The following is a 27657-nucleotide window of genomic DNA, read 5'->3' as shown; positions in this document are numbered from 1 at the left end:
CGGTCATTGCTGACCATGGGTGTCTCCAGGGTGCTATTCCCTATATGGAGGACGCCTGTGCGTGACTTTGAATAAAGGTGGGGAGACTGGTACGCAGACAGCCACCCCATGGTCCTTGACAGATCTGGGTCAGGATCCAGTAGCATGGAGTCCAAGACAACCGGCGACCCTTTTCTGTTGCAGCCTTCATCCGCCTTCCCAGCCATTGTGACACTCCACTGAAAAAGCTACTTATCTTAACTACTAAACCAGGTTCGCTTCTTAATAAACAGACACCACACAAACTGTTTGGTAGACCAGTTCAAAACTTTACTTAACATCGGCCGATGGAAGGGAGCGAGAATTCCAGCTAAGTGACCAATGTAGACACTCAACTGTCCTCGGTCCTCTTCCCTTAACAACAGAATTACATTGCCTTAAATAGGGTTTTTTTGTCCCTTAGCACATTCCAGACAGTCATGGTCATGGAGCATCACATCCAAGACATGGTACAAGATATACTAAAAACGGCCAGATCTCCAAATAGACCACCCTAGCTCTTTTCGCTGCTTCCTCTGTCCTTTGGTCCCTCATAAACATAGGTCATTTGTTTACAAAGATGTGACTGGCTATTTCTCTCTTCCTTTATTGCCTCCTCCCATTGGTAATTTAGTTTATGACATCTCCACTAAGGTCCAAGCCATCGTCCTCCACCGTTGCAAGCCTAATTTGAGAGACTAAATATAAGCTGTAAGGTAGCCCAGAAGATTGCTCTTATATTTTGTCAGATTCGACTTCTCACCCCCTCGACCTTACCGCCATGGTACCTGCCAGGAGCATAGCTCCTGACGGCATTGCTCTCAGGATCTCAGGTCCACACAAGCTTCTCCACCACGACATTGTGACAATCAGCATCTACAGTTATTTTTATTATATTTCATCAGATGCAGTGCCCGAGTGTTGTATGGATTGTTTGATTCAAAAGTTTGATGATATTTTATGGTCACATGTACCCGGGTACATTGAATTTTGTTGTATTTGCATACAATATACAAAACATGTAAAGTGTCGCCACATATCTGGTCCAACATAGTGACAAAGTACTCAGAGTAGAATAAAATGGAGTAGTATGGTGAGTCTTTCCATCATAGATCACAAAATAATTTCAGCTCAGGACAATGTTTACACCCTTTTAATCGTTAACACTAGAACACAGGAAAATAGGACAGGAGAGAGGGCATCTAGTCTCTCAAGCCTGCTTAGCACTTCAATATGATCATGGCTGATCTTGCCCAGATCTCAATTCCATTCCCTTTGCCAGAACATAGCCCAATCCCAATCCCAATCCCAATTCAAAGCCAAACTACTGCAGATGTTGTAAATCTGAAAGAAAATAACAGCAGGTGAGGCAGCATCTCTGGAGAGGGAAACAGTGGATGGGCCAAGTTGCTCGCAGTGGGTGCCGGAGGTCGGAATGGCCCGTGGTGGTGCGGAGATCGGTCACATTGCTTGCATTACCTCAGGAGGTTGTCAGAATAAGGTCTCGGTCCAATGGTAAAGAGGTCCAAGGCAATTGGATGTGGGGTTCTGTTGCACAGACTTAGCAAACATATACATGATCACACATTCACATACTTGCACATATCCATGGGCGGCAGGGAGTTTTAGCCGGTAGAGTTGCTGCCTTACAGCGCGTGAGACCCAGGTTCAATCCTAACCTTGGGTGCTGTCTGTGTGTAGTTTGCATGTTCTCTCCCTGACTATGTGAGTTTCCTCAGGGTGCTTCAGTTTCTTCCATACTCCAGAGAAGTATGGGTTTGTAGGTTAATTGGACTCTGTAAATTTCCCCTGGTGGGTAGGGAGTAGACGAGAAGGCAGGATAACATAGATTTAGTGCGAACAGTTCATCGTTGGTCGGTGTGGACTCAGTGGACCAAAAGGCCTGGAGTAACTCAGCTGGGTTGTAAGCTGCCCAAGCAAACCAAGCGATATGGACGTTGATTTCTCTAATTTTAAGTAACTCTTGCATTCCCCCAACCCCCCCGCCCCCTCTCTCTTTCCCACCATAGTCATCCTACCAGTTTCAACCTTTGCATCTCTCTCGCTAGCATATCTTCACCAGCCAACAATGGACCATTATGGACTCCACCATTCCTGAGATTTGTTCTGGCCTTTTCTCTCCCCCCCCCCCTCCTATCTTTCAGTCTGACGCAGGACCCTGGCCCGAACTATAATTATTCAATTTCTCCAGAGATGAATGCTGCCTGACCCGTTGAGCTACTCCAGCATGTTGTGACTGTCTTCAGCATAAACCAGCATCTGCACTTCCTTCCTACACATTCAGTGAACCAAAAGTCGTGTGCCATATGACTCTCTAACCTTTTAAATCTATCCTCAGTTAATTGAAATACGTAGATGGTTGGCTATTGCCACCTATGGCTTCCAAACATGTTAAAATTCAACTTCAGGTATGGATCTCTCTGCATATGCAGAACTCTCCCCGGGTAAGGTACGGCCAAGTAACATAAATGGATTATCACAGTCTGAGGTTGGTGCTGTAGCCACTCAACTCAAACTTACAATGGGAGAACTGTCGATATATGTCTTATTAATAACTTTAATTGCAGGCACAACAAAATAAGGACAGTGGTATCTGATCATACTCAAACTACAATTAATCTACTGAATAATTTCTCTAAATATATAGAGTATTTGAAGAATTCAACACGTATCCACTCTACATATAAAGCCAGAAATCATTTTACAATTTTTTCACAGTATGTTCTTGGAGGTTACTTAACAGAAGCAATTTATTGTACTGTGAAGAAAAAGCAGAATATTTTGTTACATTATTTTAATATTTTCCAAAACACCATTTTTTCTTTATAATGGAAATTACTTATCATATTCCTAATTTTTTCATGACAGGTTTGGAAGACATTTTGAAGTGACCCTCGTATGGCAAAGCATTGTCTTGATATTCACCATGCTGGCCTTGCTACATTTATGCTGTGACCTACAGCAGTCCTCCACTTTGACTACCAGCAGACATCTTTTCACAGGTCTGTACTCTCACATTTATAATGACATCTCTCACAGTTACCTAATAAATGGCTGTCATTTTAGTCTCCAGTGGGTAGAAACTGTAACACATTTCCATGAACTAGTTGGAAACAAGCATAAAATCAGCTTCTTATTTAATAATCTGTTTCAGTTGTGAACGAGTGCTGAAGAATATTGAAACCTCTCCCTGTTCGAGATTGCACGCTATTCAGTCAGGAGATGTGTACCAGAATTTAAGCTTGAATCTGAGATTCACAATGCAATGTTGAATTTCCAGATCCTTGCCAATGTCTGGAAATGTCTTGCTTTTGCCACTTTAGACTTTAGAGATACAGCACAGCAACAGGTACCTTGGCCCCACGAGCCCGCGCCGACCAGCGATCAGCCGGTATACTAGCATTATCCTACACACTAAGGACAATTTATAATTTTATCAAAACCAATTAACCTACAAACCTGGATGTCTTTGGGGTGTGGGAGGAAATGGAGCACTCTGAGAAAACCACGCAGTCATAGGGAGAATGTATAAACTCAGTACAGACAGCACCCATAGTCAGGATCGAACTGGGGTCTCTGGCACTGTACGGCAGGAGCTCTACTCTCTACTTCAATGGTTTCTTTATTTTCTTTATTTTCACATGTACCGGGTACAGTGGAATATATTTTTTGCATATAGCTCAGCAAGACTATCCCTGTAGATAAGCACAATTGCCCAGTCAGTACAGAATGTACAGAACAGCCCACTGAATCCATATGCAAGGGGCATCATTTTACAATTCCAGCTGCAACAAATGCTTGTTGCAGGCATTGCTTCCATTCAGTCATCCAGTGAACCGCTGTCCCTCTCCACTCCCGGCCCTCTTCACTCCGGGGGGGCTCCCACAGCCGACCTCGAGGGCGCGGAAGGCGAGACTTCCCCGTTCTTCTCACTTGCCCAGCATCCGCCGCCGCCATCATTTCCCTCCTGTCCGAATCCCAGTCCACGGGGTGAGCAGGGGCTGGGCTTGGTGACCTTCCCATTCCGGGCAAGCTGGGCCTGCGGTTGGGACACAGCCGAGCCCCAGGCTGCTGCAGGGCCTCCAGCGGCCCACTCCATCATCGAGGCCCTGCACTGTCTCAAGCCACTTGATGCACATGCATGAAATGGAACATGGAGTTTGTTAGCTTGTGATATTCAGTCAACAAGAATATTATTTAAAACCATAGAAAAACATGATTGAAGCTGCTGGGGATGCCTTACAACAAAATAAAGATATTTTGTTTTGTTAATGATATTGGCACTTCATCTGAATGAAAGGTTGCATAGGCTAGGGTTACCCCTTTTTTAAATTTAGGGGAAATTTAATCATTACATAATTTTAAACTCCTGAGGCAGTGTGAGGATAAGGATCTGTTTTCTTTAGTTAAGAGATCAAAAACTAAGGGGTGTAGATCCAACGTCATTAATGGAAGGATTAAAGGAGAACTTTTTTCATCCAGAGAATGGGATGTCGAATGTGACTGGATCTTTAAAAAAAAAAAATTCATTCAGAGGAAGTGAGCATCAGTGGTAATGTCAACATTTAACAGTAATGAGTCAAGCACATTCATTAAGTTGTAGAGTGGACAAACCAGGGCGGGACTGATTTCCTTCCTTAAAGGACATTAGTGAACTAGATGGGATTTTAATAACAACCTGGTAGTTTCACTTTTTTTAAAATTTCAATTATCTACATTTAAATCCCCAAGCAATTGTGACGGGATTCAAACTATAAATACGTACTTCGTTTTTTGCATTTTCAAGGTCTGGTTTATTTAGAGCTGGAGTCGGCAACCTTGTTCTGCATAGGGGCCAGGACGCATGTCTGTGAGCATCTATCACATGGATCCCGCTCCCATCCCGCCCCGCCCGGATGGCAGTCATCAAATCACGTGTTCACAGAAGGTAGACAAAAATGCTGGAGAAACTCAGCGGGTGAGGCAGCATCGTGCAATCCTTGCATGTCTCACCCGGTGAGTTTCTCCAGCATTTTTGTCAACCTTCGATTTTTCCAGCATCTGCAGTTCTTTCTTAAACGTGTTCACAGAAGGTGCACGGCCATGCCCGCGGCTTTGCATAGGATACGGTACAGCCAGAGCTCAGCACTTGGCCCCAAAATGCTGGAGTAACTCAGCAGGTCAGCCAGCATCCTTGGAGAACATGGATAGGTGATGTTTCAGATTTGGACATTTCTTCAGATAATTTTGGTGTTGTTGTGTTTACTAAGCCTGCGAAGCTGCAGAAAGGAAGAATTTAATTGTTATGATTCATATTGGTGCATATAACAAATAAACACTTAATCTCTCTTGATTCACAAGTGATTCGACATTTAAAGAATAAATTCTGCTCACAAAGCACAAGTAAGTATTTGTTAGTTGCAAAGTAATCCAGTAATGCTCATCTGTGTGGTGATTTCCTGAGTGCTGATCACAATTTGGATTAAAAAAAAGAGACAAGTTAGTGTTTGTGACTTTAAAAAATGAAATTATTAGAGCAATTTACAGTTTTACAGTGATGATCACATGATAAAATAACCATATAACCATATAACAATTACAGCACGGAAACAGGCCATCTCGGCCCTACAAGTCCGTGCCGAACAACTTTTTTCCCTACAAGTCCGTGCCGAACAACTTTTTTCCCTTAGTCCCACCTGCCTGCACTCATACCATAACCATCCATTCCCTTCTCATCCATATGCTTACCCAATTTATTTTTAAATGATACCAACTAACCTGCCTCCACCACTTCCACTGTAAGCTCATTCCACACTGCTACCACTCTCTGAGTAAAGAAGTTCCCCCTCATGTTACCCCTAAACTTCTGTCCCTTAATTCTGAAGTCATGTCCTCTTGTTTGAATCTTCCCTATTCTCAAAGGGTAAAGCTGATCCACATCAACTCTGTCTATAAAATGTCTATAAAATGTGCCAAAGTGCTTTACAGGAGGATTATCAGATAGAATTTGATCAAGTTTCTATGATCAACACGGAGGACAGACAATGTGAGGGACTTTGGGGCATCTTTTGAGGACATTACAGTTGAGAGGCTTTTTAGAAAGAAGACTTTAGGACTCAAAGTACGGTAATTAAGAGTGATCTGAAAGAAATCGGAAACATGAATGGCCAGGGTGAAAGCTACACAGAGAGCTTAGTGAACTAAGAACTTGAGAAAAATAAGAAGTAAACTTTGCGGTGAATCCCATGAACCCTATTTGTGTATCAAGTTGGAGGAGGTTAGAAACATGGTGTTTGATGCAAAGGGAGAATTTGATCACTGGGAAGATAATTCTTAATATGAGGTGTTGTCAGGCTGGACCCAGTAGAGGAAATGGGTGAAGGGATTGGGGGGAGGGGGTCTTATTATTAATTAGCGATAACCATAGAATGTCGCCACGTTTAATGGAAGGTGAGAGTTGAGGCAAGACTAGTTTGGACTAGTCTAATTGGGAGATGAGATAGGTATGGATGAAGGTTTCAGCGGGTTGGTGTACCACGACAGGGATTAAATAGCCATTGCAGTGGAGATGAAATGAAGTATCCATTGTAATAGAGAGCATGTGTTTGAATGCTGACAAAACTGTTCCAAAAGCACCACTGCAAATAAATGCTCATTAAAAGTTATATCTAACAGGGTCACTAGTGAAACCTAGGAATGTTAATAAGGGCAGCTATTTTGATTTAACTAGCTGGGGAAAGTAGAGTGAATCACGTTAAATGGAGAAGGATTGAAATGCAAAGTTGTCATGGGGAATAAATGTCTAGTTTATGGTGTTATCCAGTTTCATAGTTAGGCTCCAGTGACTGAACAGACGAGGAGCAGTTCCAGTAAATGGATGGTTCATGCATCAGGGAACACAGGTTTAAAGAGAAGGGTAAAAGAGAAATGGGGGGGATGTAAAGGAAAATATATAAAATTATGCAGACAGTGGGATAATCTGTAAATCAGGCTTTGTAAGGCGATGGAAACATTCAATCGGGGCTTTAATTGAATGACAAAACCACTGTCGCTGCACTAAACTGGTTATGTAAAGTCACCATGGGAGGGAGATTGATATACTGATTGAGTGGTGCCAGAACAACAATCTTGTTCTCAACATTAGCAAGTCCAAGGAGCTGATTGCTGACTTCAGAAAGGAAGAGCCAAGGAACAACGCAACCGCCATCATTGGCGGGATGGCGGTGGAGAGAGTCAACAGCTTCAGGGTCATCCCTGATGATCTGGCCCCTGCACATTGATGCAATTGAAAAACAAGCTCATGTCAACACCTAACCTATTAAATAACTACAAGTATAGGTTGGAGAGCATATTGACGGTGCATTACAGCCCGATTTATAAATTCAAATCCTCAGGTATGAAGGAGGCTGGCTGCTCAAAGAGGTGGACATTGTTTGATCCATCACAGGTACTGATCTCTCAACTGTTTAAGGATCTACAGGAAGCGTTGCCTCAAGAAGGTAAAAGGCTTTTGGCACATTGGCCTTCATCAGTATTGAGTATAGAAGTTGGGAGGTCATGTTGCAGTTGTATAAGACGTTGGTTAGAGCGCATTTAGAATATTGTGTTCAGTTCTGGGCACCGATATCAGGAAGATAGTCAAGCTTGAAAGAGTTCAGAGAAGATTTACGAGAATGTTGCCAGGACTAGAGGGTGTGAACTATAGAGAGCGCTTGAGTAGGCTGGATTTCTACTATTTGGAGTGCAGGAGGATGAGGGGTTATCTTATAGAGGTATACAAAATCATGAGAGGAATAGATCGGATAGATGCACAGAGTCTCTTGCCCAGAGAAGAGGAATTGAGGATGAGAGGACATAGGTTCAAGGTGAAGGGGAAAAGATTTAATAGGAATCTGAGGGGTAACGTTTTCACATAAAGGGTGAATGGAACAAGCTGCCAGAGGAGGTAATTGAGGCTGGGATTATCCCAAAATTTAAGAAACAGTTAGACACGTACATGGATAGGACAGGCTTGGAGGGATATGGACCAAGCACTAGCAGGTGGGGCTAGAGTTGCTAGGACATGTTGGCCAGTGTGGGCAAGTTGGGCCAAAGGGCCTGTTTCCACACTGTATCACTCTATGACTATGACTCTAAGAAGGCAGCTAAAATGTTAATGACCCATTGCACCTTGCCTTCACTCTCTTCTCACTGTTACTGCCTGAAAAAAGGTAAAAGAGCCTGTAAACCTTTACATCCAAGTTCTAGAAGCTTCTACCCATCAACCATCAGGTTCTTGATCCACCGTGCACAATCCTAATCACAACTCTTCCTCAGCAATGATCCACTACTGACATTGCACTGTGGTTGCTTTATGTACTTTGGATTTGTACTGTTAACTTAAAACAACGGATCATTTGTTCTACATTTAATTTTTTTTGTTGTTGCTTGTAATGTGCTTATACATAGCTGCAGAAAGTAAGAATATCATTGTTCCAATGCATATCATATTCAATGCATATATTAATTCAATATTCATTGCTCTGAATCTCCCTTGACGCTTGGAAAATGGTCAAGAGCCTTGATAGGCACTGGATTGAAAATGATTTTGGAGAAAGAATAAAGCAATGTGACTAATTGAGTTGTTTTAAAAGGAGCTGCCATGGACTAGATCTGAATGGCCTTCTGAGCCATAGCAATTCTACGATTCGGCGCTTTTTCCCCCAAAAAAATATTATTGCATTTTTTTCAGTTATGTGACGTGCCATTTTGATCGTCTTGCAGGTCACTGCATTAAGTACGTCTGAGTTTCCCAGTAAACATCTGTAGCTTCTACATGTGGGATTCCTGAGTTTAATGTTGGAGCATATGTGGGATTGTACCCCATAGAAATGGTCCCTGAGGATGTTGCCAGAAAAGCTGTCGTTGGTTTATTGAAGGAAAAAAGTTCACTATTGTGCTCTGAATAAGGTAACACATCACTTCCATTCAAGTATCCCTGACAGCCACTCAGGTCACTGAATGCAAATAAGAATGGACAACATTGACCAGTATTACATACAACCTCAAAAAAGCAGTTAATATAAATATATGTTTAGACTTAGACTTTAGAGGTACATGTGTGGAAACAGGCCTTTGGGCCCACCGAGTCTGCGCTGGCCAGCTATCATCCTGTGCACACTATCTTACACTCTAAGGACAATTTACAGTTTTACATGACAATTAACCTACAAACCTGTTTGTCTTTGGAGTGGGATGAAACCGGAGCACCCAGAGAAAACCCATGTGGACACATGGAGAACGTACAAATTTGGTACAAACAGCACCCCAAGTCAGGATCGAATCCACGTCTCTGGCACTGTAAGGCAGCAAGTCTAGCGATGGGGCACTGTTCCGCCCCTGCTTACCTTTTGTTCATTTTTGCACTTCAAACTGTTGGCTGCACATGCCCAAGGCAGGGCTTCTCGATTGATCACATGATCTTTCTACAACTTGTGAATAAGGAAGACATTTTCTATTCTATCTGCTCATATCTACTTTGATTAAACACAAGAAAGTAAAATAATTCTAGTACTTGGGGAGTTGAATGAGGTGCAGGAAGTCCCCAGGTTTCTGACGGCTTTGTTTCCAAGTTTGTACGTCAGAAATGAACAAAAGCAGTGTGCAGGTGTGGGGCAGAAACAGCTGTGATGGGAAAGCCAGCAGGCGATGGATGGAAGAGCGGACGCCAGCCCTCCTCACCAACTAAGCGAGTGAGTCCACTCTGAGCTCCCAGCTCTGCACCCATCAACCCACGCACTAACTGCACGGTGTTGGGGTGTGAATGGGGAGAGAAATACCCCGTATCCACCTGGGAGAATATGTCGAAGATAGACACCAAAATGCTGGAGTAACTTAGTGGGACAGTCAGCATCTCTGGAGAGAAGGAACGAGTGACGTTTCGGGTCGAGACCCTTCTTCAGACTGTGTCCGGAGAGAGAGTCTAGAGACATGGAAGGGTAAAGTGTGAAAATGGCAGATCAAAGCAGATGATGGAAGGGTCTATATAGAAGCAGATTAATCTGTGTTTAATATGAACATCTCATATAGAGATAGAATGTAAACCTCATAGAGGTAAAATGTAAGTTTTATTTTAATATGACTACAAAAGAAAATTTAATTCTTGTGTATCACTGGCAGAGAAAACCTGAGTGAATTTTGCTTATGAATGTAATTGGTTTGAATATAGTTTGGCTTCAGTACCTCAGTAGAGGGATATACTTCAGTACGAATGTTAACAAAGGCAGCGTGAGGTCAATAACGTTTGTGACTCTGAAAACAAAATAATTAAAATGTATTAGTGTCACCCTAATTAATTCAGTTCCAACGATGCCATTGTAATTTCATTGTCCAAGAGGTTCAAAAATATAATGTAAATATCATCAATCATCTTAATTTTCAATCAGTCATCACCGGAATGCAAATATTGTATTCAAGGTTAGAGAACATAGTGCACTGGCTTATCTGGCTTTCATGTTAAAGATATCATCTTTCTTAATCATAAACATGTTTAGATTTTTGTACGTTTTTTTTCTTTATTCGAAAACAAGCAGCCCTCCTTTTTGAAAGGTCAGAAGAAAGGTCCCAACCCAAAACGTCACCAATCCATATTCTCAAGAGATGCTTCTTGACCCGTTACTCCAGCATTTTGTGTCTTTCCTTGGTAAATCAGCATCTACAGTTCCTTGTTTCCACATTCAGGCTTCCTTTTTCATCAGCAAGTTGCCTCATGAATTATGATGTTCAATTTTGAACTGCAGTGTTAAATCAATGATAATTTCTACCTTTGATATGCTCATAAGCTTTATGAACACATGCATGGAGAGTTTTGACGTGTGTCCATGGGTGCATAATCAGCTATTGTTACTTTAACGTCTGTATCAAAACCTCATTGTGAAGTGGTCAGATTTACTGATGATACCAGACAGTCAAAGAACAGTGATAACAGAAGGGCCAGCTCTAATACTGCAGAAATAATTGTGGAACATAGGTAAAGAGAGAGAGAGGGAGAGAGAGAGGGAGAGAGAGAGAGAGAGAGGGAGACAGCAATGAGAGATGACTTTAATGTAGAGTAAAGTACTGTATATTGGAAGAAAACATTCAATCTGGAACCATTCAACAATTTTGTGCCAAATTGAAGGACCATGCAATCTAGACATAAGGAACTGCAGATGCTGACATTTTGCATAAAACACAAAGTGCTGAAGGTAATCAGTGGTACAGGCAACATCTCTGAAGGACATGGATAGGCAATGTTTCAGATCGGAACCCTTCTTCAAACCATACAGTCTAAGTTAATGAGTTAAGACAAGTAGAATGAGATTTTTCATCACAGCTGTTGAAATGATGTCTTTCAGAATTGTCAACCAATGTTTCCGCTTCATGCACATAGGCTGTCTGCTAGTCAGCTGATTCACAGCCTCCCATGTCCCTGATTCCAACTAAACTATACTATATTTGCCTTTGGCTATACTAATAGTTAATACCACCTGACTAGTCAGGCAACACTCTCTATTTAACTTCCCATGAGCCAACCATCCATTTCTGTTTAGAAAGTTCATCAGTGTTTGAACTCATGGATTGTGGATTGGAATGAATATCTGAAGGAAGTTCCTGTTATGAGACTAGACACCAGAGAAAGAATGCCTGAGCACAGTGGGTGTGAGAGATTGGAATGTGGTAGGTCTGGCTGTCCCTGTTGGACGACACACTGACCAGCATGGCAAGTAGAAAGTAGATTATGAAACGGAGTTGCTTAAGTATCTCCAGAGGCAGGAAGACTCTTAATGGACTAATGCTGCCAAGATAGGTTTTTGCTGCTATGAGCAGTGGATCTCCCATTAAGTTAATCACAGTAAGTTCAGAATTATTTTCTCAGTTAAACAGCGCACACCATGAGTGAAAACCCCGATGGACTTGTCAACAGAAATGGATGGTTTGTTCATGGGAAGTGAAATAGAGAGTGCTACCTGACTAGTCAGCTGGTATTAACCATTGGTCTGCCAGAGGCAAATATGGTAGAGGTTAGTTTAGTTTGGAGATACAGCATGGAAATAGGCCCTTCGGCCCACTGGATGCGTGCCGCCCAACAATTACCCGTACGCTAGTTCTATGTTATGCTAATTTCACATCCTACACAGTACGGGCAATTTAGAAAAGCCAATTAACCTATAAACCCGCACGTCTTTGGGATGTGGGAGGAAAATACCCACGCGGTCACAGGGACTGCGTGCAAACTCCCCACAGACAGTACCCGAGGTCAGGATTGAACCCGAGTCCCTGGAGCTGTGAGGCAGCAACTTTACTGCTGTGTCACTATACCATCCTCTCTGTGACAGTGGTGCTTGCAGATCTATAGTACCTCAGCATCTTATTTTCAAATCCATCCACGAGGTTTCCTCTCCCTTAATTGTATCCAGCTTTAATACTCTTCAAGGTATCTGCACTTATCTAAAATCCAGCCTCTCGTGTCTCTGATTTTAATCACTCCACAAATGGGACAGTAGTGGCCAAGGTCCTTAACAATAGAATTCCCTCATTAAAGTTCGCTGCTCACTTTTATTTCCTCCAACAACCCACCTCATAGACTGAACTTTATATCAACTGCATTAAAATCTCCTCAAGCGCCCTGTCTGATAATGTTCCTGGGAAGCATGTGGAATATTTTGCTAGTTTAAAAGCATTATGTACATGGAAGCACTTCTTTGTTGTAACTGGAGGCAGTCAAGCAGAGATAGCTGAGCAGAAAACTGACATTTGGAACAAACAGTTGTAACATTGTCTCACAACCAGACAGCATTAAAGTGGTTTAAGAGACAAAACATGTCAAAAGGATGTGGCAAAAACTAAATGGCAATTTTAAACGACCAAAATTCAAAGAGGAAGGAAAGGCTTTCAGATGCATTGTCCATTGCTCCGTCCTCAACACCATGATTCCTGCCAAACTCGTCTCCAAATTCCTTGACCTTGGACTCGGCACCCCTGCAACTGAATCCTCCACTTACTGACAATCAGTAGGGATAGGTGACAAAACATCCTGCATGATATTTGTTATTAATTATTCCAAGATTCGTGAATGGATCTCGTATAAAAATTTGAAATAAATTTCACAAAGAGTTACCAATGCAAGACTATCCAATTGCACCATGACAGTACGGGCCTACCCATACTGATTTTCCGTCACCCTTGGTTCCAAAGCCTTGCTGGATTACCTGTTACTCTGGAACAACAGAGGTCATGGCCTCCAAGAGGAGTCGAATAGTATCAGAATTATATGTCTAGGCTGTTGGAGCATGGAGATAATGGCCCACAATGAAAGCCTTGGAAGTCGGCAATGGGAGCTGATCCGTTGGCTCCGGCCGGGACAGAGTTCCAGAGCCCCAGCCATAGGGAGAAAATGTAACCTTAATTTTGCCAATCAGTCGCGGAAATCTCGATGAGGTCGAGATCGGCCTCCTCATCTAGTCTAGGTGCCTCATTTTGGGGGGACTTCCGAGAGGGATTTTCAAATACTCTCTTGTAATTTTGTTCAGATTAAAGGAGGTGTCGGACCAGCAGTTACTGGAAAATCAGTGGTGGACCTGTATTTTCCCAACAACACACTGAGCCAGTTCAATCCAAATGAACCGGAAAGTTGACCTTGACGTTGCTTCATTGTATCCTACACCATTGTGGAGGATTGGGTAAGAACCTAGCAGGACAGATGACTTAAATAGCATTGTAGCTCAAAGGACGTTTTTATTGGAATGATTAGTCAATATTAATCCATTTGAAGTTAAAAAAAAAAGTATGTATGCTGCAGTCACAATCAATTATATTCATTGATCTACAGGATAATTTCTGTATGTCCTACATGTGTCCCCAGCTAGCTGAAGGACATCCCCATCAATTTAAGAAGATCAGACATAGCTACTGAACTGGAGAATTGTTTGTTACATCAGACTGCTGGCCTTTATTTTTTTTTAATACTCTGAAAAATTCAGTTTGGTATGCAGAGAATAAGATTGTGCTCGTGTTACAGTATGCTGCACAGGGATCATTTGCTTTCTCCAAGGGTGAAAGTCATGTAAGGAAGACAATGAGAAAATAGGAGCAAGTGGCAAAAAGAACAAAGAGGAGGATGCTGTTTGGCAAATCACACCCTCATTTAACATTTTGAAAGCAGTTTCCCTCAAATACCTTTACCAAGCGGGAATACCTCCAATATCTTTGTTCCACAAAGGAGTCTATCATCGATTTGTGCCACCTGATTCTACCATGTTAGCACACAGGCAGTGTTATCTTTGATTCCTAATGTCACCTTAGAGTTGGCGAGTCATAGAATTATGTAGCATAGCACAGAAATCGGACCTTCAGCCCAACATGTCCATAAATTCCCTAGCTGAGCTAGTCCCACTTGTGTACCTGTCTTATCCATGTACCTGTCTAAATGTTTCTTAAACGATAGTGATAGTACCAGCCTCAACCACTTCCTCCGGCAGTTCGTTCCATACACCCACCACCCTTTGTGTAAAAAAGTTCATCCTCAGATTCCTATTAAATCTCCCCCCCCCTCCCCATCCACACCTTAAACCTATGTCCTCTGGTTCTCGTTTCCCCAACTCTGGACAAGAATTGTACCCTGTATAATGTGTATACCCGATCTATTCCTCTCATGAATTTATACACCTCAGTAAGATCACCCCTCATCCTGCTGCGCTCCTAAGGAATAGAATCCTAACCTGCTCAACCTCTCTCTATAGCTCAGATCCTAGAGTCCTGGCATCATCCTCGTTTAAATTTTCTGTACCCTTTCCATCTTTGCCTTTTTGACCATCCGATCTACTTGTGATGCCAATTTCAATGAACTATGTACCTGTACGGCTAAGTGCCTCCTCTATACAACACTCCCCAAACCCCAGGTTCACTGTGTAGGTTCTGCCCATGTAGTTCTCCCAAAATACAAACCTCATATTTATCTGTATTAAATTCCATCAACCATTCTTCAGCACATCTACCTAACTGATCAAGATCCTGCTGCAATTTCCGACGACCTTCACCATCTGCAATACCACACACTTTAGTGTCATCTACAAATTTGCCAATCTTGCCAATTACGTTCTGATCCAAATTGTTGATAGAGATGGCAAACATCAAGGAGCCCAGCACCATCCTCGAGGCACACGATTAGTCACAGGCCTCCAGTCAGAAAAGCAGCCTTTTACCATCAACCTCTGCTTCCTTCCATTAAGTCAATGTTCTATCGTCAGCTATCTTTGGATCCCATGCAATATCATCTTCCACTTTGCCTGTCCAAAAGAATCCATATTCCAGTGAGTTGATAGCAACAAAAACTTGGACAAAATATGCTGGAGAAATTAGAGCGTCAGGCAACATCTCTGGAGAAAATAACGAGGTGATGTTTTGGGTCAGAACCCTTTATATTTAATCTTGGAGCTCGTTACGCCATTTTTGTTTGCATGTGCGACATTGTTATTTTCACTCCATATATACAATGGCAAATTGAGAAAAATAGATATGGTGATGTCATTTTTTAAAACGAAAATACCCATTATATTACCAAACTCCCTGAAATACCATATCATCAGTATCTAAGGCAGACGAGTGAACCATTATAATTTGGCTCAACCTCCTTCAGTTGCTTTGGTCACAATATGACCCACAGTTTGGGTGGCTTGGTGGTGATGCAGTGGAATTGCTGCCCTACAGTGCTGGAGACCCTGATTCGATACTGTCTGTACAGAGTTTCTACGTTCTCCCGGTGACCTGTATGGGTTTTCTCCGAGAGCGGTTTCCTCCCACATTTTAAAGACGTAAAGGTTTGTAGGTTGATTGTAAATTGTCCCTAGTGTGTAGGATAGCGTTAGTGTGCGGGGATTGTTGGTCGACGAGGACTCGGTGGGCCAAAGGGCTGTACCTCTAAACTAAACTAAAGTATGTTGCTTGAAGATTAAATTTCTTCAAAGCCTCAAGGCATTGGATGTGATTGAGTGAATCCTGTGCATGTTTCTTAATTCACTGTGCAATAGACAAGAAAAACAATAAAAGTAGGAGTAAACCATTTAGCTCTTCGAGCCATCTAGACCATTCATACGATCATGGCTGATCTATCTTTACATCATATTCCTCCTGTCTCACAATATCGCATCAGGTCCTTTGCTGAGCATGTAAGGAAAAATAGAAGATAAGGTTGGGACCAAATAGAAAGGCTACCAATGCCATTTGGGGAGGTGTGACAGGTGATTGGGGTATGGGAGTTAAGTAAGGGTTTAGTTAGAGGATTGTGTGTTGACCAGGGCAGGAGTTAACTGGGGCTTGAGAACTGAGACAGATCATAGATTGGGGAAAGAAGATCAGGAAAGTGGTCAGTGTTGAGGAAAGGGATTGTTATGAGATGGTTGTGGGGAGAAAATAGAGGTCAAAGCAGATATGGGGTGGGGAGAAGAAGATGAGGAAGGAATTTGGAATAATATGGATGATATCTAAATCAATGGGGACCTAAGGTTTCTGGTGCTGGGCTGAGACCAGCTAAGTGAGACCACCTTTATACTGCAGGAGAGGCTTTTGGGTTGAGAATGTCCAATGGCAAAAATTCTTCACAACCATAGAGTCATACAGCATGGAAACAGGTCCTTCTAGGATGCTCCATCTACACTAGTCCCACCTGCCCGCGTTCGGCCCATATCCTTATAAACGTTTCCTATCCATGGACCTGTCCAAGTGTCTTTTAAATGTTGTTACAGTACCTGCCTCAACTAACCCTTCTGACAACTATATCACCGTCATCTGTTTAATATAGTTGCCTCTTAAGGGGCTGTCCCACTGCGGGGACCTAATCTGCGAGTTTAGAAGAGTTTGCCCTTGACACAAACTCGCAGCATGGTCGACACGCGGTCCTAGGAGGTCCTATGAGGTCACTGGAACTCTCCTTCATGCTCGAGGGAAATTCCCGCATACTCGTGGCCTCCTCAGCTAGGTCGCAGGTTGAAATTTTTCCACAAGTAAAAATTGGTCAGCGTGGTTCTTTTTAACTCGTAGTGCAGTGGAGTGGGGTCACTATGTAGTTACAGGCAGTCGAGGGCAGCCGTAGGCAATCTCCTTCGCTGACCGGGCATTTTAATTGGCTCATTGGTGATTTCAGGACCAAGGAAAAACGACCGGTAGGTTAAATGCCCGCTAAACTTTATTAAACGATGTCTGACTTCTTAAAAGTGTCTCCACTCCTTCTCCCCCCCCCCACCTTTCCCTCCCCTTCTCTTCCCTTATCTCCACTTCTCTCCTCTTCTCTCTCCTTCCCCCCCCCCTCTCTCTCCCCTTCTCTCCCTCCCCCCCCCCCCCCCCCCCCCCCCCCCGCGCTCTCTGAAGGACTTACCGTACACTGTGCAGCCGTCTTTAAACTTCCTCTTCATCGCGGGTGTGAATTTCAGACAGCACTCCCCCGCTTTCTCTGGCGTCCGCCTTTGCGATGTGTTTACGTGTGTGTGTGAGTGCGGTCGGTCGATCCAGCTCACGGTTTCATCGCTGACGGTTGGTCCAGCTCGAGGTTTTCCAGGCGAATGCCCTTGAGCTTGAAGGTCGAAGACACTCGCTATAAACTGATGTCAATGGGACAGGACCTTTAGGTTCCTATTAAATCTTTCCCCTCTCACCTTAAACCTATGTACTCTGGTTCTTGATCACCTACTCAGGGTAAAAGACTGTGCATCTACCCAATCTATTCCCCTCACAATCTTATACACGTCCATAAGATCATCTTCCAAGTGTTGGCAGCATCCTCGTAAATCTTCTCCACACTCTTTGCTCTCTTTCACCATGTGAACTACCCGGTAATTCCCCTAGAAAGGCTCGAACTTGTCTGGAATTTTTTCTGGAGTGATCTGATTTGATTGAAGGTGAGAGAGGAAAGATTTAATGGGAGCCAGAGGGAACGGTTTCACTCAGATAGAAATCGTAGTAAATGCATTCAGTTCCTTGAAAACAAAATCGATTTTTATATGCAAAACAGTGAAAGAAACAGCACAAAGCAATTGATTTTTTAGACTAAAGCATTTGACAGCCAAGTAATTGCATTGGTGGCTAAAGCAATGATTAAAAATGTGTGTAAATAAAGCACACACACACGGTGTTGCACCATATGATATCTTATGTGAGAGGAATTTGCATTTTATTCCCCATGGTCCGGTTCTAAATATAACTCGGTGAGTTGGCATCCTTTTGCAGAAGCAAATCCATAGTTCCTGTAACTCCACTGCCTGTTCTACAGGCTGCCATAATTGGAATCACAAGGTGCTTCACTGGACTTTAACTCTATGAAAACATTAATTGTAATCGGACTTAGCCGTTTTATGAAGTCCGGGAAAATAATATGCAACCGATGGCTGCTATTATTGGTTTGAATAAATAGGTAGTGAATGTTATTCATTTCCATACTACGCAGTTATAAATTGATTGGTCCCTATTTTGTTCATTTTAACTCACTTTAAAAAAAATAATCACCGCTTGCCAGCTGCTGACGTCACAATGCCCACATGCCTCCCAATCAAGGCCCACCTTCCTCCTGGCCCCGCCACTGTGGATTAATGCAGCTGCGCACCCCCCCCCATTCTTCAAAAGGCGCAGAAAGAACGAGAATGTTCTGCAGCAAAGATCCTATAGCTGCGCTATAGGATCTTTGTTCTGCAGATCCGGAGGTGAAAGTTGCTCACGTGCTGAAGAAGGTTCTCCTCACTTTCGGCGCAGCTCGTGAAGCACTGACCCTCACATCCCCTGCCCGCTCATTCCAGCTGTGGGTTTCCAGAGAATCAGAAGCCGCTTCTGTCTCTCCACATTTCGGAGCCCACCTCTCCTACCTCTCCTCCATCCCTCTCTCCCCTCTCCTCTCTACCCGTCACAGGGGACGACCTCCTCTCCGGGGAGGCACGATCGTCTGCCCCCGGCCCGGCCCGGCCCGGCTCTGTCACGCTGGTGGGTGCGCTTACCTTTGCGGAAGCCACAATCGGCTGGCTCTCCCGCTGCTTTTCACTGTCCTCAGATCGCTCCGTGCCTCTCTCTCTCCGCTCTCTCTCTCTCTCATGCTCTCTCCCCCTCTCTCTCTCTCTCCCGCTCTCTCTCTCTCCCCCCCTCTCTCTCTCTCTCTCTCTCTCCTCTCTCTCTCTCCCTCCCCCCCTCTCTCTCTCTCCCCCTCTCTCTCTCTCCCCCAACCCCCTCTCCCCTCCCCTACCCCCTTCCCTCCACCCCTCCCCCCCTACCCCTTCCCTCCACCTCCCCCTCCCTTCCCCATCTCTCCCCCTCCCTTCCCCCCCTCTTAGCCCCCTTTCCCCATCTCTCTCCTTCTATCTCTCGTTCCCCTCCTCCCCCGCCCTCCTCCCTCCTCCCCAACCCTCCCTCTCCACCTCCCTCCTCCACCCCCCACTCCCTCTGTCTCTTGCCCTTCTGTCTCTCTCTCCCCATTCTCTCTCCACTCCACTGTCCGCAGTAATGTTTTAGCTGTGAAGGTTAGCCCAGGTTCTGTAATTTCTTTCCAAGTTACCATATTTCCTTAAAATATAGAAGCAAGACTAGTCAAAAAAAAATGGTCAAACTTCCATTGGAAATGTGGTCAGGGTGTTTTTGAGTGATTCATGAAAGAACCTTAATCAATTACACACATAGATGGTAAAAAAAAAAAATCTGGAGAAACTCAGCGGGTGCAGCAGCATCTATGGAGCAAAAGAAATAGGGAACGTTTCGGCCCGAAACGTTGCCAATTTCCTTCGCTCCATAGATGCTGCTGCACCCGCTGAGTTTCTCCAGAACTTTTGTCTACCTGTATTTTCCAGCATCTGCAGTTCCTTCTTAAACACACATAGATGCATTGGGTAGACAGTCAAAATGTTTCTTCCCAGGGTGGGAATGTTGAAAACCAGAGGGCATAGCTTTAAGGTCAGAAGGGGGAAAGTTTAAAGGATATGTGCGGAGGGAAGCTTTTCACATCAGAGTGGTGGGTGACTGGAACATGCTGACAAAGGTGCTGGTGGGGGCTTTCCAATCGTTTTGTTTACTTTAGTTTAGAGATACAGCGTGGGAACAAGCCCTTCAGCCCACTGAGTCTGCGCCGATGTGCAAGGAACCATATACTTGTTCTGTTCTGCACACTAGGGGCAATTTACGGAAGCCAATTAACCAACAATCCTTCATGTCTTTGGAATGCGGGAGGAAACCAGAGCACCTGGAGAATGCCTGCACGGTTATAGGGAGAACGTACAGATAACACCCGTAGTCAGGATCAAACCTGGGTCCCTGGCACTGTAAGGCAGCAAATCTAATGGTGCACCACTGTGCAGCCCTGGCACATAAATATACGGGGAACGGAAGATATGGATCACGTGCAGGCAGAGGAGATTAGTTTAAGTTGGCATCGTGCTTGGCACAGACATAGTGGGCGAAAGGCATGTTCCAAGCCACCCCCGTCTCCCCATATTAAATCTGTTTGTAGCCTATTCAAACTACATTGCAATCATCTCTCTCCAGATTCTCCATCCGTACAGTAAAGGCAGTGTAACTATCAGCCTTGGCAGATATGGGAGAAGTCTGAACCTCAGAGGACATCTCTTTTCCTATTTACCTCTGATCCTTTAAGATGCTCCTCAAATCCTCTCCGTTAGACCAGGCTTCAAAGCATTTGCCTAAAGTCCCATTATGTGTGCTGTTAGATATTATTGGTCATTCCAGTGAAGCACCTTATGATACTTTTGCCAATGTTAGCACTGCTTTCCAAATACAAACTGCTGTTATTGAAATACACAAACAATTGCCATTAAGAAAAAAATCAGGCCCTATTCTACACAAATAAAATTACGCTCCAAAGTTTTCCTTTTCTAGTTTAATTTAAACTTACAGTATTAATTACAGTTCTGAATTACTAGAAGCATTTGTGTGCTGCCTTAACATTCAGTTAACCTTCTTGGTTAACAACCTGATTGCCAAAAGATTGCTTATCTTGCGATTACATTGCAAAACCATTGCGACAAAGATAAAATTATAATGTTTATTTGTTTTAGAATGTAGACTATAAAGCAATCAACACTGACTTTTCCTATTTTTATAATAGGAAAAAATAATCATCTACATTTGGGTAAATATGTATTTTGTAACATTATTGATACCTTTTTTTAGAGTAAATGCTAGTAATGTGCATTGTATATAGACTACATGCTGATGTCCACGTGGACGTCTCCCCAACTGATTGACTCAACATAATATTAGAAAATCAGAAGCAACATTGTATCACTTGTTATAAGGTCAGAAGAGATAGGAGCAGAATTAGGCCATTTGGCCCATCAAGTCTACTCTGCTATTCAATCATGGCTGTTCTGTCTCTCCCTCCTAACCCCATTCTTCAGCTTTCTCCCCATAGCCCCTGACACCCGTACTAATCAACTTCTCCAAGCCCGACAATGGACCATTCGGAGTTCCACCTTTCCTTGATCATCGGTGCTGCCTTTGGTTTGTCCTTTTACATACCTTTCGTTCATTTTTTCTATGTACCTTTTCATATCTCTTGTTTCCCTCTTCCCGACTCTCAGTCTGAAGAATGGTCGATCCGAAACATCACCTATTCCTTTTCTCCAGAGATGTTGCCTGACCCATTGAGTTACTCCAGCTTCTTGCATCTGTCTTCAGGGTTAAGATTTTCAGGTTGATTATATTTCATCAGCGCGAGTACAAGTACATTCATATTTTTCCTGCAGAATAGTTGCTACAGCATAAACACAAAGGCTGCAAATAAACTCATAGCATGCAGGGTTTGAGAGGCACATTAGGATGCTAATGAGCTTTGGGTGCCCATTAAATCACACAGAACCAGCACAACAAATTAAGCTCAAGTTCGAGTTCAAGTGAGTTTATTGTCATGTGTCCCTGATAGGACAATGAATTTCTTGCTTTGCTTCAGCACACAGAACATAGTAGGCATTTACTACAAAACAGATCAGTGTGTCCCTATACCATAATATAAATATATACACACATGAATAAATAAACTGATAAAGTGCAAATAACAGATAATGGGTTATTAATAATCAGAGTTTTGTCCGACCCAGGTTTAATAGCCTGATGGCTGTGGGGAAGTAGCTATTCCTGAACCTGGTTGTTGCAGTCTTCAGGCTCCTGTACCTTCGACCTGAAGGTAGCAGGGAGATGAGTGTGTGACCAGGATGGTGTGGGTCTTTGATGATATTGCCAGCCTTTTTGAGTCAGCGACTGCGATAAATCCCCTCGATGGAAGGAAGGTCAGAGCCGATGATGGACTGGGCAATGTTTACTACTTTTTTGTAGTCTCTTCCTCTCCAGGGCGCTCAAGTTGCCGAACCAAACCACGATGCAACCAGTCAGCATGCTCTCTACTGTGCACCTGTAGAAGTTAGAGAGCGTCCTCCTTGACAACCAAACAAACAAACAAATCAAACAAACAAAAGTAAAATGCAGAGAGTTGGTCAGCCTTTGTAAAGAGGACAGATTTATGAATATTTTGGGTACAAATTTTCATTACAGCAGTTAATTAACACTGTTTACACTGTTGTGCTTCCACCTTTGCACGTCTTTGCCTCAATTTGCATCGCTGGTATCTAGAGTACTTTGCTTTTAATGGCTGACACATTCCTTATCTTTTCTGTCAGATCTTTACAATAACGACCAGTTTTATTGCTCACTGGGGCTGTAAATCTACTAATAGAAGTTTATTTTACTTTCTTTCAGACACTATACTTCCCTTTGGAGACAAGTCCCCTGGGCTATTCTTTCCCCTTATTAATTCTAGTTTCTCCCCCAGATTATCGATCAACTGTGTACAGATACCTTATTCTAAGATCAATGTCACTCCAAACTCCCAACTTAAGGATAAGAAGGAGTTGATAACTTTGGTAGGATTATACTATAGCCCCAATGGAAATTGAGAATCAGAGGAGCAAATACACAGGGAGATTGCAGATAGATGTAAGAATAAATGTGTAGGAAGGGTTTACAGATGCTGGTTTACACCGAAGATAGATACAAAATACTGGAGTAACTCAGTAGGTTAGGCAGAATCTCTTTAGAGAAAGAATAGGTGACATTTTGGGTCGAGACCCTTCTCGACCCGAAACGTCACCCATTCCTTTTCTCCAGAGATTCTGCCTGACCCGCTGAGTTACTCCAACATTTTGTGCCAATCTTAGATGTAAGAATTATATGGTTGTAACAGTAGGTGATTTTAACTTCCCTAATATTGAGTAGGGAGGAACTGCAGATGCTGGTTTAAAACGAAGATAGACACAAAATGCTGGAGTAACTCAGCAGGACAGGCAGCATCTCTGGATTCTGGAATTTGGAGTGACATTGATCTTGGAATAAGTTATCTGTACACAGCTGATCAATAATCTAGGGAGAAAGAATCATCCAGAGATATTGCCTGACCCACTGAGTTACTCCTGCATTTTATCTATCTTCCCCAATATTGACCTTGACTGCCATATTGTTAAGGACTTGGATGTGTCAGAATTTGTTAAGTGTGTCCAAGGACATTTCCTCAAACAATATGTAGACAGCCAAGTAGAAAGTGGGCAACACTGCATCTCCTATTGGTAAATGAAACAGGGAAAATGGCCAAAGTGACAGTCAGGCAGTACTATGGGACCACTGACCTTAATTTGATTAGTTTTTAAATAGGAAAAAGATAGGACTGCTCCATGAGTTAAAATTCATAAATTAGGACAGGACTGATTTGATGGCATGAGAGGAGAACTTGCAAAAGTTGATTGGAAGAGGCTGTTTACACATGAAGGGACTTTTGACAAGTGAGAGGCTTTTAAAAGTGAGATAGGAAGGGATGGAACCAGCATGTTCCCGTTAGAATGAAGGGCAAGGCTCGATACTCTGTTCTAACGTTCATTTTTTTTCCAGGAAAATAGTTTTGACAGTTTAAACACAAAGGCTGCAAATAAACTCATAGCATGAAGTATTTGTGAGGCGTATCAGTATACTAATGAGCTTTGGGGTACCCATTAAATCACACAGAACAAGCACAACAAATTAAATATTGTGAGGCTGTGGTCAAGAAAAATTGAGGCATATATTAGTTCTAGGCAGCTGGGATCTAGCAAATCCTTGGCGGTGTTTAAGGGATGCAGGAGTACACTTAAGAGTGAAATCAAGATGGTAAAAAAAGGACAAGAGATAGCTCTGGCAGAAAAAGTAAATCAAAATCGGAAAGGATTCTAAAAGTATATTCAGTACAAAAGGTTAACTAGGCAGAGAATAGGGCATCTTGAGGATCAATGTGGTTGACTTGGGTCCCTTGAGATTCAATGTGGTTGTCTATGTTTGGATGGGTAATATCTTAATTGAATATTTCTTGTCTGTATTCACTGTGAAGGTCATGGAAGCAAGGGAATTTAGAGAAGCGAATAGTGATGTCTTGAAAGCTAGAATGGATGCAGAAAAGATTCACGAGGATGTCACTGGAACTGGAGGGCTTGAGCTATAAGGAGACACCAGATAGACTGAAGAAGGGTTTCGGCCCGAAACGTTGCCTATTTCCTTCGCTCCATAGATGCTGCCGCACCTGCTGAGTTTCTCCAGCATTTTTGTCTACCTTCGATTTTCCAGCATCTGCAGTTCCTTGTTGAACACCATATAGACTGGGATTTTTTTCTTGGAGTGTAGGAGGCTGAAGGGTATCATATAGATACATTAAATCATTATGGCTACAAATAAGGATGACTGATCATGGTCTTTTTCTAAGTCAAAAATAGATGTAAGGTGAAAGGGGACCCGAGGGGCAACTTTTACATACAAAGGGTGTTGCGTATGTAGAATGAGCTGTCCTGCCAGAGGAAGTGGTAGATGCAGGTAAATTTACAACATTTAAAATATATTTGTACAGCTGGATAGGAAAATCTTTGAGGGATATGGGCTTAATGCAAATGAATTGAGCTGAAGAGCCTGTTTCCATTCGGTTTAGTTCCTTGATTGAAATTTGCAATTTATGGCTATTAAGATTCTGTAATACCTTCTACAGAATTATCGCTATTGTAAAGTACTTCTAAATCATTTGCACTTGTAAATGTTTAAAGTTGTTATCAACTTGCACATCCCCAGTTTAAATCATCCCGACACTTGGTGATGTGTGTAAAAGGTCACTCATATAGTCAGTCTTAAGGGCCTGTCCCACTTTCACAACCTAATTCACGACCTCCTACGACCTTCCACGACTATGTGTACGACCTCCTACCACTATGTCTACGACCAGCATTCTGCTGGTACCATTCCTCAAGGTCCCCCTACTGCTGCCTGGTGAAGGTGTAGGGCATAACCTTCCTCCAGCCCTCCCTCACCACCAATGGGGCATCTTCCTCTGATGCTGTGTCAGACACAGGAGAAAGGGCTGCTTTGCTGCTTTTCAAATGAGGTAATGAAGGATGGGGTGGTGGTGGGGACATATACTACCACCCTGGTCTCCTCCTCCAGGGGTCTCTCATGCAGGGCTACCTCCTCCTGCACTATCACCTCCAGCCACTCCTCCTCCTGGGTGGGCAACACCTGCATGGCAGGTTTTTTTGAGGGTTGTACCCTTCCCCTGCGCTGCTGCCTTTTTGGTGCCATCTCTAAAACACTAGTCTCCTCTCCAAAAAACTCATTCAGCTATGAATGAACATGCCTTGGAGTGACAGAGGTGACGTTATGCTGTTTAAATAACCTTTTTTTTCCTACTGACAAGATAATTATCAATACACATAGCACAAATGAAAAGCAGATGGGGCTCAAGAGCTAATCAGATAGCTGATCACACATGGGCAACAGTGAATGAATGTTCGAACAGTGAGGGTAAAGCACAGGTGCCAAGGCCGACGAAGGCTGACATGAGAGGACTCAGTCAATTCAGTGAATCTGAGATATTACACAAGAAGACAGACAGAAAAGGCTGGAGTAACTCAGTGGGTCAGGCAGCATCTCTGGAGAGGAATGGGTGACATTTCGGGTCGAGACCCTTCTTCAGACTTAAGAAATGCTCCAGAGATGCTGCCTGACCCGCTGAGTTACTCCAGCCTATTGTGTCTGTCTTCTTGTGTAATATCTCAGATTTACTGAATTGACTGAGTCCTCTCATGTCAGCCTTCGTCGGCCTTGGCACCTGTGCTTTACCCTCACTGTTCGAACATTCATTCACTGTTGGCCCATGTGTAATCAGCTACCTGATTAGCTCTTGAGCCCCATCTGCTTTTCATTTGTGCTATGTGTATTGATAATTATCTTCTCAAATAGGCCTGGGTTGCTCTCTGTGAAACATTTTGCCTTAAGTAAATCCATGAGGCTCTAGTTCATCACTTTATATTGACCTTCACAATGTGACACAGTTCAAGCTTGTTGTCGTCAAGTTGTGTTTGTCTTTGTATTTTTTTTCTTAAAGCTTTATTTCATTTAACCATTTTTTAAATTTAGTAGGATAGTTCTACAGTGGTAAATAATTAATTCCTTCATCCCAACAATATAGGATTGCTGTGTACCCAATCTGTTCTGTCAACATGGTAGGTGTTTGTGCAGTTGATCACAAAGATTGTGTTGAGGGCAATTGGATGTATCTGATAATTGAAGAAAAAAATAATAATAAATTGACACGAAATGCAGATAGAGAAATAGTTTAAAACACAATCGAACATAGAACAGTTCAGCACAAGAACAGGCCCTGTGCCCACAATGTCTGTGCCAAACATGATGCCAAGCCCATCTATTATCTGCCTGCACATAATCCATATCCCTCCATTCCCAGCATATTCATATGCCTATCCAAAAGCCTCTTAAATGCCTCCGTCGAATCTGCCTCAACCACCACCCCCACAGCGCATTCCAGGCATTCAACACCCTCTGTGTAAAAAAACGTACCCCGCACAACCCCTTTAAACTTTGCCCCTCTCACCCTAAAGCTATGCCCTGTAATATTTGATTATTCCATCCTGCCCTTTCTCTGTAGCTGTAGCAGTATACTCTGCACTGTTTGTTTTCTCTGTACTCATATATGGTGTGATTTGCCTGGATCGCGCACAAAACAAAGTTTTTGACAGTGTCTCGGTACACATGACAATTATAAACCAATACCAATATATCTCAATAATATTTTAAATGTTATTTTTCAATTCTTCCCCTGTAATTATATGCAAATTAATTATTCAGCCTGTTTTGAAAAAGAAATTGTATTCTGTTGCAATTCTGGTATTTACAATAATGAGAGTCAGTCTGAGTCACAGATCTTAACAAAACACTTCTTATATATTATATTTTAGGCTGATGGTTCAGTGAGTCAGATAAATATTTCCATAAAAGTTACAGAATGAATATCACATCCGACAGTAGACATATTTACTGATCAGAATTTCCAACTAATTAGTAAGAAGCTTCAGCGGTTTACACAAAAATAATCAATTTTCATTGGGGAAGAGAGAATGTGGAGTATTGTTTCAGGCAAAAATCAATAACCAAAACCACTGAACTGAAATAAGGAGAAGTAGAACAAAATAAACTTTTTCATGGATAGTGACGGGCCTTGGCCTAAACATTGATGCTACATGCAGCAAGATAACGGTTAACATGTAACCTAACTCCATATAGCTA

The 27657-nt window shown here is 42.8% G+C and overlaps 1 protein-coding gene across 2 annotated transcripts in view; it reads left to right on the top strand.

Moving 5' to 3' along the window:
• Positions 1-27657, top strand: part of si:dkey-246g23.2 (solute carrier family 66 member 2) — a 51762-nt gene that overhangs the window by 6192 nt on the left and 17913 nt on the right. For both annotated transcript variants that reach the window (XM_055648925.1, XM_055648924.1), the window contains exon 3: positions 2908-3041. In XM_055648925.1, coding sequence (XP_055504900.1) covers positions 2908-3041 — 134 coding nt within the window. The remainder of the gene's footprint in view (positions 1-2907; positions 3042-27657) is intronic.

This window comes from Leucoraja erinacea, chromosome 17 (assembly GCF_028641065.1).
Source record: "Leucoraja erinacea ecotype New England chromosome 17, Leri_hhj_1, whole genome shotgun sequence".
NCBI lineage: Eukaryota > Metazoa > Chordata > Chondrichthyes > Rajiformes > Rajidae > Leucoraja > Leucoraja erinaceus.
This window is presented reverse-complemented; position numbering and strand designations above follow the sequence as displayed.